We start from the raw sequence: 14,644 nt of genomic DNA on the forward strand, positions 1-14,644 counted from the left end.
AATAAATAATGCCATTCGTACGCAAAAAAACATAACAACAAAAAACACCTACGGTAACCAGGCTCGGACCAGCCGAGGTGCCAGACTTCAAGAGTGGAATTATCTTTGTGATGGCTGGCTGGCTGGCAGCAGCTGTGGATCATTCACTAGATGCCAACTCCAGTGTAAAAACTGTGAAAGATAAAAAGGGGTACCTTAACAGAGGTGCTTTTTCCATCCATCCATCCATCCATCCATCCATCCATCCATCCATCCATCCATCCATCCATCCATCCATGTGTGCAATAGAGCGGCCCACCACTGCAATTGCAATGCAAAGCACTTCCAGTGAATAAATGCACGCCAGCACGTCACGCAAACCGGCATTTTGCGCAACTTTTCCCACCTGCACAAGAATAAATGTGGGGGAATACTGGAAAACTGTAACAGCAAGCAAAGTCAAAAGAAAATCACAAGACAGAAATTGTTTGGCGTCAACTAACGAGCATTGTTTGACAGACATGAAGCGACATATGGTTCCCACTAAAGGTGTGTTGGACTACATTATTTTACATGCGTTATTTATTTACTTTCGTTCGATAAATCGGCCATAAATTGCATTACTTTACCTTATGTTGCCCTTGTCTGCAGTAGTTCGGTGACCTCTCAACAAGACGTTTTGCACGTGACTGGATACGTTACGTTCAAGTTACGTATGACGTCACGGCGTACATCATGCTCAAGACGTTAGTATCACTTTTCCTCGCCTCAATATTTTGACTGTAATTAAAGCAAAATGCGAGATAACATCAACGTCCAAAAAGTTTGGTTACCTTACTGTGGTTGTTGGTTAAAGTTGGTATCCGTGCGCCATCTAACGTTCAGTCTGCACGCGACCCAAAACAGATGAAGGGAGCGCGCCGCGCCACGCCGCGGCCGCGCGGCGTCCAAAAAGTTTCATTGGCCGACTCTCCTGAGGCGCGTTCACGTGTCCTCGTTGTCTGGAGACATCGGCGATGTCTCCGCCTTCGTCCTGCTGTTGAACACGGAGGTGGAACTTTGCTTTGAGTTTTGACTGATGAATATGAAGGTAAGTCATAGTTCTGATTTTGTACGACAAACAAATATGTGTTCATATCGTTGACAGTCGAGGTTGCAGTTTGCAGTCTTTAATGACTGGCTTTGTCTCTTCCTTTGTTTTTGAAATGCACACACCCAATTGGAGCAATGCATTTGAATGGGGAAGAAAAAGTGGCAACGTTGTTGTTTTTTTCATTATTTGAATTTTATACTTGAATTTATTTTGTTTTTCGGTAAATGACTGGCATTATTAACAATAATAACGACAATATTGGTGGTTAGGTTGATTTACTATATTGACCTCACATTTTTGAGGTTCTGGGTTGGGCTGGTGAGATGGAAAAAGTGGTATCAAGTAGTGGTGCGCAAGTTATGAATTTGTACGTTTTTAACTCCAAAAAGTGTGTTTCTTTACCAAGAGAATAATGTGAACTTGTGAAAAGCTCCGTGTGACACGGGCCACTTAACCCAAAAATAATCAGATTAAAGAATTACAGCATTCCTCAGCATTGTGCCACCAGGGGACGGACGAGTTGCATCATTGTGGTGAAAAGCAAGAAAACTCAACGTTGTATTTAAAAGAGATGCCATTGTGAAAATAAACATCGCACCTTGATGTGCGTGCGTGCGTGCGTGCGCGCGCGCGCGCTTATGGCAGATAACAAGGAATAGTAAAAAGGTTACTACTCACGCCAAAGCGCGTCACTGAGTCCCGTTTTAGAGACGCCCAAAATCATTTGGGAAACTCAAATAAAAATGTTGTTGTTGTTTTTTTTAAACCTGATTCATACTCCACAGATGAAGTCCCATCCCTAATCTCCGACCAGTTGTGATGGAGACGGTGGTGATCGTGGCCATCGGGGTACTCGCCACCATCTTCCTGGCATCCTTGGCCGCCCTGGTGGTGGTGTGCCGCCACCGCTACTGCCACCCGCACCACCTTCTGCACCACTTTGATTCCAAGTGGGCGTCAAAATCATTCATTAGGTACACCCGGTGGTCAAACAAGCAAGTGATTGACGCGCACTTTCTGCTCCATCCATCCATCCATCCATCCATCCATCCATCCATCCATCCATCCATCCATCCATCCATCCATCCATCCATCCATCCATCCATCCATCCATCCATCCATCCATCCATCCATCCATCCATCAGGCCTACGGTGGACCTGATCGGCGCCATGGAGACGCAGAGCGAGCTGTCAGAGCTGGAGTTGGATGACGTAGTCATCACCAACCCGCACATTGAGGCCATCCTGGAGAACGAGGACTGGATCGAGGACGCCTCGTAGGTTTTTTTGCATCAGCAATTGGGGTTAACGTTAATGATGGCTCTTTCTTATTTATTTTTTTGAAATTGTTTTTATTGCAGCGGATTGGTCTCTCATTGCATCGCCATCCTGAAGGTAACAGAAGAAAACCTTCTAGAGGAGTGACCGACAAGACTTTTAAGGCCATTTCCCTTTGTAGATCTGCCACACGTTGACGGAGAAACTGGTTGCCCTGACAATGGGCTCGGGGGCCAAAGTCAAAGCGCCGGCCAGCCTGGCTGACATCATCACTGTGGCCAAGCGCATCAGCCCCAGGTGATGTTTGTTTCCCTCTCGGCCACACTGCTAACATGCTAACACTTTGGTTTGTTTTGAACAGGGTGGACGACGTGGTACGGTCTATGTACCCCCCTTTGGACCCCATTCTGCTGGACGCCAGGTGACAATAGAAATCAACTTGTGTGACAATGAGACTGTGGCACACTTGTATTGTACCTTTGAGCAACTTTGAAGGTTTTTCCCACCACCACCGCAGGGCGACCGCTCTTCTCCTGTCGGTGAGCCACCTGGTCTTGGTCACCCGCAACGCCTGCCACATGTCGGGCAGCCTGGACTGGATCGATCAATCGCTGCACGCGGCCGAGGACCACATGGTGGTTCTGAGGGAGGCGGCCCTGGCCTCTGAACCGGAGCGCGGTGTCCTCAACGGGGCCGAGGGCCAGAGGGAGCATGCCATCTAGACCGCGCTTTGGAACTCGGAATCAATTTCTACTGTATTGTATTGTTTATTAGATGATCTTTTCTAAGCACTCGGGCACCACATACAGTACGTAGTTTGTCGTGTGTGTGTGTGTGTGCGTGTGTGTGTAAAGTCGACATAATAGCCTCTCATATATTCTACCTGCAATTTGTACAGATAAAATGGTTGTTGTACTGTGTCTTGTTGAAAAGGTACATAAATAAAGTCGAGCTACTTTGACCATGGTTTTTGGTGTTCATTTGGCAAACAAGTCCTCAGGTTGGTTTCAAGTCAGCTTGTTAGCAGCTGGAGTACTCTGGCTTCAGCTCCAAAGTAGTCTGAAAGGCACAGAGTCACAGAGATGACAATGGTCCAATTCAAACGAAAGGCACTCACAGAGATTACAATGGTTCAATTCAAACGATTGGTCTCCTGCTTCGCTTCGTTTCCTAGGTAGACTAAGTCAGCGGGGACGCACTTTGAACTACTCGCACTGAAATGTGCTGATAAAAGACGCAGCTTCCGGCCTGTTTGATGCACTGAGCTCCTGCTGGTTGACGTGAGGTCTACCTGCAAGTCGCGGTCGGACCGGAGGCCTTCGGCGCCCGCGCTGTCAGGTGAGGAGGGGCTTTGTTTTGTCCTGGTCTCGGTGAGCTGGGCCAGGGCGTCCTGCACCGAGGTCAGCTTGCCCTGCGTCCGTGCAATCGACACGCTCGTCTTAGCGCACACGGGGATGAGACGCTCGGGTTCAATAAGCCATAGGTGAGCAAAGAAAAGCAAAAATAACGTATTCCAGCACACGCAAAACAATTGGCTACTCATTGACAAAATGAAATTCCATCGTCTTCCATAATACCGGCGTATGAACCCTGACCTCAGACAAGTCTGGCAGGCGTGTGCGTGCGCATCAAGATGAAGACTTAACATGAATGGATATAAATCGTGCTGCACCACCAAGGTGAATGAACATTTGACTCCATCTTGGCGCACGCATCTGCTCCGTCCGTGTGTTACATGATAATGTCGCCGCCACGCACCGTGGCTGTAGCGCAGACCTGTCCGAGGGCTGCCTCTTTCCTTTCCCAGACAGGGAACACGTTAGTGAAGGTCAACGGCTCAGAGCCCTCCAAGATGAGGTAAGCGTGTGGCGGGCGTCTCGGGTTGACTTCTGTGTCACAGAGACAGAGACAGAGACAGAGAGAGAGAGAGAGAGCAGCGCCGCATTTAGCTTCTTCTCAACTAACTTCTTTTGCGTGCTTTGGCCGAAGTTTTGCCTTTGCAGTATTGCAGCGCCGTCTCCATGGCGCACTTCCTTTCGCCGTGCCACTTGTCCGCTTGATCCTCGGCCGTGCCGCGCTGCCACAGATACACTTCAAAGCGGTTGTCGAGCAGGAAGAGCGCTAAGGGAGGGAGAGTCGGAGCGGTGCTGGTCGGGTCGGATGCAAAGCCATACGTGTCAAAGTGCAGATTGGGCTCTCACCGGGTGGCGCCGCCGCCTCATACAGGTTATCCTGAACAAAAGGCATGGCCGCCACATGGCCCGGCGAGCGAGACGGCCCGTGCAGCTCCTGGGCTCGGAAGGTGCCGGTAGAGGCGCTCAGGTGGAAGAGGCGTGGTGTGAACTTGTATTTACCTGGATCTGGTGGGCGGGCGGGGCGGCAAAGCATTTTGAAAGGTTCCGGCAAAACTTGGCTAATACTATCATAATGGTGCGATGGAGCGACTTCAAGTCAAGTCAACATTGTCGCAAGGGTTAGGCTTCAGAGGCCCAGTTCCTACGTAATTACTAACGACGTTAACCATGCTCTCTCTCGGCGTACTTTGTAACATGCAGTCATAGGCCTTCCTGTCCATGCCTCCCAGCGCCGCCCAGAAGTCAGCTGGCTCTGAACCTTCCTCTACTGCCTGGATCTTCACAAGACTACTTTTACGCAGGCCCAATTCCTCCGGACACCTGAGGCGCAAGCGCACACAAACGAGCACACGTCAGATCTCTCGCGAGCCCTGACCAATTTGATGGCGAGAAAATGAAAGTCACCCTCGAGCGAGGCACTCAGCGGCCCTCTGGGAAACGTCCCGGGAGCTGGCCAGAGCTTTACAACCGGTCCAAAGGTACAGCGCCGCCTGTTGGCCGTTGATCAGAAGCAGAGAGCCTCTGGAACGCAAAGAGGCGCAGCAGCATTCCACCTCCAGCAGCGAGCCCTCGTCGGGGAGCTCCCCTCGGACGGCAAAGAGGCGCCACGTGCCCGCTTGCTCAGCTACCAGGAAAAGGCATGCAAACGCTTTCAATCACAAATAAGCAAGCGGTGCGGTGCATCGATTGCATTTCCAGCACCTGCGTGAGAAGACCAGGCCTCTCGGTGGCCTTGATGAATGACCAGAGCTCCCTTGAAGAGTTGGAGGAAACACGGCGGCTCTTTCCCTTGGTCAACCACGACCTTCAGCACCACACCAGCCAAAGAAGCATTTAAAAAATATGGCCTTTCAGAATAGACAGAGCCACGATATCGAGGAGGCAAAACCTGATGGATGAGCTTGTGTCACCTGTGATTCGCCATCGTTGTTGAGCCCGATGGAGAGAAAGGCCACAGTGTCCCGTCCACTCACGTTGGAGCGACGTCCTCGCCACACAAAAAAAGCCGTGCTGTCGTCAGCGCCTTCCCCGGTACTGTACGTCCAGCGGACCACGTACGAGTCTCCTTGGTGAAGTTGTCCCGCATTCTCCAGGGGAACCTCGCAGTCATCAAACTCGTGGACGTGCCACACGTCCACCGCCACGGTCCTCAGTCCCGGCGCGCTCGAGCCGGAGCCCCCGCGGTGGCCCACGCAGGCCAGCGTGCTCGGGGGCGCTCCGGCCGCTGTCGCTTGGCCAGACACCAGAGCTTTGGCGTCGCAGGGCTTCAAGTGGTCACATGGTGGCGTCACTGAGGGGGACTGCTGTGGAAAAGAACAACGGATCGATAGTTACCAGATCAATCACCTCTGACGAACGCTCCAAAATAAGTCGAATGTACCGTCGTCGCACAATCCCGAGTCTCCCGGATCACTTCCTCCTCGTCTCCTCCTCTTCCCGTCCAGTCCGAGAACTTGTCTTTGAACAGAGCCGTCTCGTCGTTTTCCCGCACGACGCCAAACAGAGCCCAGCTGGGACGGCCTTCGCCGATCCTGGAAAAATAAAACCAAATCAACGCGTGACCGCAGCGGGCGCGGCGGGCGCAGCGCTCTCCCTCCGTCTTACAGCTGCGTCTCTGCGGCGTTTTGGGTGGGATTCATGGGGTTGACCCGGCAGTTTCGGTAGTCGTAAGCCCCGAGCCACACCTGTCGACTCAGCTGGAGCGCCACCTTCTGACGCTCGGCGGGCACGTCCTTCCCCAGCCACAGGTACAACTCGCCGCCAAAGTCAAACACCAGCACCTGGACAGACACACGGGACTAAACATGATGTTATTTGGTAACATCATGCACATTTTGAAAGGGACAATCGTGAGACCTCGTTGGAGTCCAGCACTGAGATGGTGGGCACGGAGGCCCAGGCTTGCTCGTGGGGCACCAGTCTGTTGTCCAGCATCTTGTAAACGCAGTTGGACTCCGCAATGCCACGCTCATAGAGCTCATCCTCCTCTGCTGCACCAGCTCCTGTTTGGAGGCAGCCACACATGTCAGACTACTTCCTGGTTGACTGAGGACGATGTCAGAAGACAAGCCTGCCTGACTGACTGACTGACTGACTAACTAACCTCTGTAGGTGGTTCTTCCTCCCAGGATGTTCCAGAAGTTTGTGGCCAGGCTGCTGTCACAGTTCAGCCCCTCCTCCAGGTGGACAACACAGGTGGCATGACATCCTAGGTCTTTGCGGCCTTGAATGAAAGATGCCAACTCGGAGGCCTGAAATACAAACGGCAAATCTTTACGAATGCTCACTCCAGTCATCACAGCCTACATCCGCTTTTTTAATAGAACATGTGGATACAGTTCCTGGACATCCCAAAACAACCACTAGGCAGGGGAACATTGTACTTTGGCTTTCTCTTCACGGTTGGCCGACTGTCCGCTCCATACGATGCAGTCCTCTGCCGTGAGCAGCAGAAAACAGTCTCCGCTGTTCAAGGAGCTGGCCGACGGCGGGGCCAGGCGGACCTGGACGTGCCGCCTTCCTGTCGGCACACGCGAGCCAGCCAGCCAGCCAGCCAGCGTCAGTTTGAAGGATGGAGACGCGATGCAGACGAGGAGCACGCGTGCTGCGCTGACCTTTGATGAAAAGCAGCATGGGGCTGGTGAAGGGTGGATGGCACTCCCGAGGATCCGGGGAGGAGCTGACGGAATTGACCTCGGAGGAGTTCTTGGAATCTACGGGGGTAGACACACACTGAAATGACAAAGTTGAAAGGCAAGACCTTGAAGCAAAACACAATGTAGAAGGTGCTGGCTGGCTCACTCTTCTCAATCTGGAGCCTCTCCTCGGCGGCAGCGCTGAGGCCCATGAAGTCCTGACTGACGTCCTCGCGGGCCGCCAGGGCTCGGAGCGGGTTTCGGGATCCCTGGGTACGCCGGGAGGGGCGCACGGAACGCCGGTGCTCTGCCACCGCAGACGTCAGCCTGCTGTCGCACGTGGAGGGAGGGAGGGAGGGAGGGAGGGAGGGAGGGAGGGAGGGAGGGAGGGAGGGAGGGAGGGAGGGAGGAAGGGACATCTAGTCTCCAGTCTACGGAGCTTGGTCCCAAAGCTGTGCACAGGTCACTGTTGGTGTATTATTTGCTCACATGGGAGTGTTGGTCTGGCAGAACAGGTCCAGGCCTTGTCCCATCTCTGAAGGGGCTCCGCAGGGTGGCCCGCTGGACAAATCACTCTCCGGTGTCACCTCGGCCGCTTTCATCGCTGAGGACAAAACGATACATGTTTACCGTGCACAAATGAAATTGTACCATTTTTTTTTTGCGCTCAGTTGCACTCACCACCAGATAAGCACGTCCAAGCTTCCGTAGATTGATTGTGACGGATGTCGCTGCTATCCAATTGTGGACATTCAGCACCTAGCAGAGAATTCGGAAAACAGATGATCATATCCGACAAAGAAGGAAAATTGCATTCAGGTAAAGTTGAAGTGTTAACTCACTCGTCTCTTGTGATTTGATCGAGCGAGGCTGCTCTTGTTCCTCAACCTGCAGAAAGGAAATGAATATTTGTTAGGATGAGAAGGAGCCCAAACGTACCGTTTCAGAGGTTGACCTTCTGAGTGGGACTCTGGTTCTTTGTAGAAGATGCCACCTCGTGTGCCTCGTAGCGCTGATTGTTCTGAAATTGAAATGAAAGATTGGTTTCTCTTCAAAACGGCTCCAAAGGTGCATAAACCGGCAGCCACGGAGGCAGGCAGGCAGGCAGGTGGGCAGGCAGGCAGCCATTACCTGGTTGAAGCACATGACATACTGAGGTGTAGTGCTGGAATAGACAGAGGCGTAGACAGGTTCCTGTGAAAGGAAAAAGAAGACACGTTCAAATGCCCATCCATGTATTGATTTCTTGACACACACACACTCACTCACTCACTCACTCACTCACTCACTCACTCACTCACTCACTCACTCACTCACTCACTCACTCACTCACTCACTCACTCACTCACTCACTCACTCACTCACTCACTCACTCACTCACTCACTCACTCACTCACTCACTCACTCACTCACTCACTCACTCACTCACTCACTCACTCACTCACTCACCCAACACTGAGGCCTCACTGCATCCGCGTGAGCACTTTCTCCCTAAAATAAACACAAGCATCCACTTCAGGTACACCATTAAGAAAAGAAAAAGAAAAAAAAGAGCTTCCAATTTTGGAAAACTTACTAACCTTACTAGCGCTACCATTGGTCATGCGCTGCGCTTGAGCGTCTTCATTCACCAGAGCGACCTGAAGACACTCTTCGTGACCGTGCCTTTCGGAACAGATGGCAAATCACCCCATAGCAGTCATGGAGAGACATCCATTGTTGGAAATGAAACTGGTGAATTGCGCCCACCTGCCAGTGCGTTTCAACAGCGCAAGCGCGGGCGTGCAGGCGATGGTCTCCCGCCTGGCCCGAACCCTCTGCCTCCATGGGGCGGCCGCCCGTGAGCCGCCATCCTCCCCGGGCGCAGCATCTCCGTGTGAAACGGCGCCGTCGCGCTCCGCCTCGGAAGTCCCGGCGCGCTCCGAGCGGCTCCTCTTCAGGAGCCGTCGGAGCCCGGGTTCCGGGTCGCATCTCTGCGTGGCCTGATCGGCGGGCGAGGGCGCCACGTCGGGTTTGGAGCACGAGAGGCGCAGCTCGCTGGGCTTTAGGTTGACGGACGAGGCCTGTTGCCTGTCGCATAGGTGAGAAGACAGAGACAAGGCGGGGAGCTGCACGGGGCCTTTCTGCAGCTGAATACAAAGAAAGAAAGAAAGAAAGAAAGAAAGAAAGAAAGAAAGAAAGAAAGAAAGAAAGAAAGAAAGAAAGAAAGAAAGAAAGAAAGAAAGAAAGAAAGAAAGGTGTGATGGATCGCTCTTATCATTCAAAGCACTTACGCTCATCATCGTGTTCTTCATTCAACTGCTACCAAATGTGCCTTGTAATGTCACATCGCATCTACTGTATATCGTCCATCCTATTGTCATTCAAGCCACTTACCAGGCTGACTTCCTCCACCGTGATGGGCTGCGTGCGATACCGGGCGCCCTTCTGCCGCCGCCTCTCCGGTGCGCCGTCGGAGCTCGGCCCCTCGGGCAAAGAGAGCTTGTTGAAAAGAGCCAGCTTCTCGCTCACGCTCAGCTTGCAGGTCTCGTCGTCCACTTCTGCCGGCTCCGCCTGGGGAGGGCGCGCCTCCTCCGGCGCCGGACTGCGGCCCGAGAACGCCGCCACAAGGACTTTATTCTCAGAAGATTTGGTGTGGGGATTTTTTCAGCGTAGTAACAACGCAGCGCACCTGAGAGCCACCATTTCCTCGCAGGTGATTGGCTGCGTGAGGAAGCGATGGTCGTTGCCCCGCCGCTGCCTGCGCTCGTGGCAGACGCTTCCCGAGCGAGGCTTGAGGAACGCCGAGGCCTCGGGGGCGGCCGTCTTCTCCAGCTCCTGCGCGGAAACATATGGGCGGCCCCCGTGATTAATATTGACCGAAAAAGGTTTGTACCATTTGTAGTAAGGATACGAGGGGACGCGAAACGACGGGTCGATATCGCGTGGTAGTAACACGAGCGGGGTTCGCCGCGTCGGGTTACTCCCTCGGCCCGCCTCGGCTAATAATAAGCCGGTCGACGGCAACGTTGGCACGTTTTCACCTCGGTGCCTAGCCTACACTGAAGCGCAAAGGCGGCACCATCGGTGGAATTGAGGACAACACCTGTTGGGCCACTTCACATTCTTCAACACCGTGGCGCGCGCACGTCTGGACGTTAAGATGAGCAGCCGGCGCGGCAGCTGTGAGCGCATTTCAGCCCTCCCTCCATGCATCGCAACAGAACATTTGCAAACTCACGCCGAGATCATCAAACGGCAAGGCTGACTGACTGTCTTTGAAAGAATCTTGGTCATGGAAAGTGGCTGCTTGAAAACAAAACGGACCACTTGAGCCATGATTGGTTCTGGTGAGCAAGTGAGCACAAAGCGCCACCAAAGCGTCCTTCCTCTATGAATAAAGCTGTGACGGCGCACAAATGAACGCACAGTGCTGGGGGAACGTTTATGAATAGCAATGAGTGTCGACTTTCAGAGACACAAAAGTGACTTACTTTAAATAAAGACATCTTGGCCGCCACACTCATCTGGGCTCTTGCGTCTGTTTTCACGTCAGCTGCAGGACATGGAAAACAAAGGTTAAGGCGGCTCACCTTCAACTGGTGTCCATCAGATTGATTCAGTAAGGAATTCACGTTGGAGAAACTTAAATGTTGTGAGTTTGTCGTCTTTTCAAGCCTCCAAACACGTGTCTCTTAAATGTGTCACCGGCGAGCATGGGTCTAAAAATAGAACAACTCCAATTTTTTGCATTGAGCAAGAAATGAAGCAAAAGGGAAGGAAGGGCCTCTGGACAAAGGCTCTTTAAAAGCAGCCAAACTTTCAGTTCTTGTGAAAAAAGTGGGGTGATGTTCACCTAACCTTTATGACTCTTCAGGTATCAAAGGCGATCCTCAAATGCCACTTACCTTCTTCACATGTCTCCTCTTGCTCCGTCTCCAGCAGCCTAGAAGAGACAACAATGTCAAGGCCGGCGAGCGAATGAGCGAGCGCTGTGGCGCGCCTACCCGCCGCCGCCGCTCTCTTCCATCTCATTGGCCGTGATGGGCTGAGTCTTGAAGCGCTCGCTGTTTTTGCGCGCGCCGCCTGGCCCGCCGGGGAAGTAACGGCGGGTGCGGCGGCGAGCCCCATCTGACGTGGACTTCACCGTCGGGTCCAGAGACGACGCAGCCCGTGGCCCGTCTTGGGAACACCTGACACGCAAACGGACGGAGCGTTAGTCTTGGAGGACACCTCACCTAGCGGTACGTTGCAATGTGGCTGGCTCAGAATGAATTGTAAAGGAGCCCGCCCCGCCGTATGGTGCCTTCCACAGTCAATGGGCAACAATGAGGAGATATTACCTTTTGGCTGTGTGCTAAATAGCATATAGATAGAGTCGCTGAATGCATAAAGGCTCACGACAAGCAAACTACCTATTACTTTACATTATGTCAGACATCTTCAAAGGATGAGGAGTTTTGCAGTGTTTGTGACTTCATTCACAGCGGGACAGTCATTTTGACACTAGCGCAACGTAGTTAACCTGCGGCTAAGATCCAGTCAAACTATTGTCACGGCGGGCGCTTACGCCTCGGCTCCATTTCCCGCTTGCTGCAGAAGAGCGCTCCTCAGCTGGCCCACCGACACCCGAGTGCGGAGTTGCTGCTGCGGCTGGGGCTGCGGCTGCTGCTGCTGCTGCACCGCCGCCGGGTGCTCCTCCCCTGCCGCTGTGTCATGGCAATCCTGCCTGCAGGACAACAAAGAAATCACTCATCTGTAGTGTGTGTGCATGTGACTTTCTAAATCCAGTTTGCTTATTTATTTACATTATGTTTCTAGACAGATGCAGTGTGCCAAATTTCATGTGACCAAGTGACGCTGGCGCTTTTGTGGTTCCACATGGGAGAAGATCAGAGCAGTCAGCGCACAGCGCACAGCACGCAGCTTTTTCAACGGCGACTCACCCCGTCAGGCAGACGGAAGCGTCCGATCCATTGGGAACACTGTGCGTCTTGCTGTTGACGTTTTGGGAAGCCATGTGTTGCGCCTGCCCGCTGCCACTGCTCCGTCGGGGGTCCAAAAAGCCCTCCGTGTGTCCAAAGTGCTCAGCCAGCTCCCGTCTCCTCTCCGCCTTGTAGCGGGCAATGCGCTCCGAGCGGGCTTCCAGGACCAGGTCCTCCATGGCGTCCAAGGATGACTCACTTTGGCTCTAAAACATGGCCATGGAGAAGTTTCGGGGCCCTACGAGAGGACTAAAGCTGAACATTGACTGCATCCCACATGTAACCTTTCTCTCTCTCTCCCTCTCCTGTAAGGCGAGCCTTGGCGGTGCCAAGCTGGAATCTCCCATTGCACTGAAAGGCAACACCCGACTATCCTCTCTCGGCTCATGACTCTGCAGGTCTTTTCCGCCAAGCCTAAAGTAACTTAATCTAGAGGCTCCTAAACAGCAGCGGCAGCAGCAGCAGCGTCACCTGTGGCGCCACCACCGCCAGCGCCACCATCATCACCTTCCCGCGGTCCGTTTCCAACAACACGGCCAAAACCGCAATCGGGTTCTTCGACAAGGTTTGTTGTGGTTACATCTGTTTTGGGGCTTTTGGTTTGTTTCCGGTTAAGAAAGAGTCAAACGAACAGAGCAAGCATTTCAGCCAATTGCTCCCCCTCCGCTCGGAGTGAAAATCCAAACGCAGCCCTTGCTGCGTGACCCTTGTGTGACCCTTTCCAGCTCATTTCTAAACTGGATACTGTAGCAAAGAAAAGGACGGCCGGCCGGCCGGCCGGCCGTCACTGCGGTACAAATGACGTTTGCAGCACTGCCCGACAGGGCTCGGATCTCTATAAAGTCAATAAAAGTGATCAACTATGCAATAGTTCGACACTCGCTCCCACATTCTAAACACACAACTGTCCTCCAAGGTGTGTATATGGCTTGCTCAAACTATGTTCAGACATAGCCAAAGCATCAGAGCAGTATTAAAAACGGATTCAAGGGTGTTAGTGTAAAAGCGCCCTGTCATAAATGACCATTTCCTGTTATTTACGCACAAATAAACTTGCAACATGTTACACGGCAACGCGGTCATGACACCGCAAGGGGCTTTCGTGCACATTATAAATAACAGCCATCCAACACTTGTGTGTGCGTTTCCCCAAACTGTGGCCGTCAGCATTCCTGATATTTTAGCCGCCGTGCAGGAAGCACAATGGAACAAAAGAGGCATGAGCCGTGGACTTAGCACCCTGACCGCCGGCTAAGGCTTCTGTTTGCAGCACAGTTGACAAAATATACAGAGGGTAACACTCATTCAGAAAACATTTGAGGTGGAAGAGTGAAAAGAATGCCAACTGTGCTGGTCTGGTGACAACCAAGGAAGGTGGGCATGGAGCTGACACGACTAGACTAGTCAACTCACCTCAAAGCTCAAGCGTCCGTGGTCGCCGTCACACACTCTGGTGGTGGTGGCGTTTGCAGCTCGAGGCGATGAAACGTCACGTGCCAAGTTGAGGAGGGAATGTCGACGGGAGAAGGGCATCCAAGAAGATAACGGGGGGCTGCTGCCTTGGAGGAGAGCCGCAATTAACTGGATTTCTGGAATCGCTTGGAGAGGATCAGAACAAAATTAAGCAGGAAGCAAGCACTTCCACGAAGCTCATGGATAGCATTAGCTTGCCTACTAACATAAATAACACAGAGTGACAAATATGCGCACTGGCAGCACTTTTGTAGGAGCTATTTGTTGTTTTGGATTATGACTGTCAGATATCTCTTTTGCTCCCTTTACTTGAAACCGGTTAAAAATCATTTCCAGATGGAGACAATGCCAATCAAGATATCAAACGTAACTAAATGACATTGATGTTGTGTTTTTAAATGAAAGTGATACTTACACGCATGCTGCAGCGAGAGCAGGAACGAGCTACTCCCTTGGCTTAGTTCGTACTTGACGTTGACAGCTTGCTCCAAAAGTAGTCAGCCCCTCGGCAGGGAAGCTGGCTGGCTGGCTGGCTGGCTGGGTGGGTGGGGCATTTACACTACACATGAATGAAGAGTAAAAATAGAGCGACAACCCGTGCTGTGTCTGAATCCATACTCCAGCGGAATGGGCAAATAGTTGGCAAAACAGCAACGGCGGTCTCGGGATCAAAAAGTGGCAACTGACGGCTAACTGAAATGTTCATATCAAAAAGTTGAAAGCATTTTTTTAACGAAAGGTGATGCGAGTCGATCATTGAATCAATCTTCTTATTTGGTGAATGAAAGACGCCTGCTTTTTTTCCTACTGTATACGAAAGCAATAAACAAACGTTTCCATGGTGACGTGAAATGGCGCCCGGGTGGG

General features: G+C 52.3%; 2 protein-coding genes across 8 annotated transcripts; one reads left to right on the top strand and one right to left on the bottom strand.

The window, feature by feature from the left end:
* Positions 1-920: 920 nt before the first annotated feature.
* On the top strand, positions 921-3,311 carry tmem98 (transmembrane protein 98). Its single transcript, XM_049744155.1, has 7 exons — positions 921-1,069; positions 1,858-2,022; positions 2,218-2,349; positions 2,434-2,467; positions 2,532-2,647; positions 2,712-2,771; positions 2,868-3,311. The coding sequence occupies exons 2-7, from the start codon at positions 1,892-1,894 to the stop codon at positions 3,070-3,072; spliced, it is 678 nt and encodes a 225-aa protein (XP_049600112.1). The 5' UTR covers positions 921-1,069; positions 1,858-1,891; the 3' UTR covers positions 3,073-3,311.
* Positions 3,094-14,612, bottom strand: svilc (supervillin c). Of its 7 annotated transcripts, none has more exons than XM_068653415.1 (33): positions 14,193-14,612; positions 13,718-13,859; positions 12,266-12,542; positions 11,890-12,048; positions 11,327-11,512; positions 11,228-11,265; positions 10,814-10,875; positions 10,012-10,157; positions 9,717-9,924; positions 9,090-9,469; positions 8,921-9,005; positions 8,790-8,831; positions 8,472-8,534; positions 8,296-8,361; positions 8,183-8,228; positions 8,022-8,099; positions 7,830-7,944; positions 7,507-7,670; positions 7,320-7,418; positions 7,089-7,225; positions 6,809-6,956; positions 6,562-6,707; positions 6,310-6,485; positions 6,086-6,236; positions 5,616-6,008; positions 5,407-5,509; positions 5,110-5,329; positions 4,892-5,025; positions 4,552-4,710; positions 4,346-4,471; positions 4,127-4,239; positions 3,642-3,788; positions 3,094-3,409 (listed from the first exon to the last, which is right to left on the bottom strand). In XM_068653415.1, the coding sequence occupies exons 3-33, from the start codon at positions 12,481-12,483 to the stop codon at positions 3,371-3,373; spliced, it is 4,347 nt and encodes a 1,448-aa protein (XP_068509516.1). In that variant the 5' UTR covers positions 12,484-12,542; positions 13,718-13,859; positions 14,193-14,612; the 3' UTR covers positions 3,094-3,370. The 7 variants fall into 7 exon arrangements, with proteins under 7 accessions (XP_068509516.1, XP_068509517.1, XP_068509518.1 ...); XM_068653416.1 differs by having other exon boundaries at positions 7,507-7,667; positions 13,718-13,902; XM_068653417.1 differs by having other exon boundaries at positions 5,616-6,005; positions 13,718-13,902.
* Between the last annotated feature and the right edge of the window lie 32 nt (positions 14,613-14,644).

Source organism: Syngnathus scovelli, chromosome 16, assembly GCF_024217435.2.
Source record: "Syngnathus scovelli strain Florida chromosome 16, RoL_Ssco_1.2, whole genome shotgun sequence".
NCBI classification, from domain to species: domain Eukaryota; kingdom Metazoa; phylum Chordata; class Actinopteri; order Syngnathiformes; family Syngnathidae; genus Syngnathus; species Syngnathus scovelli.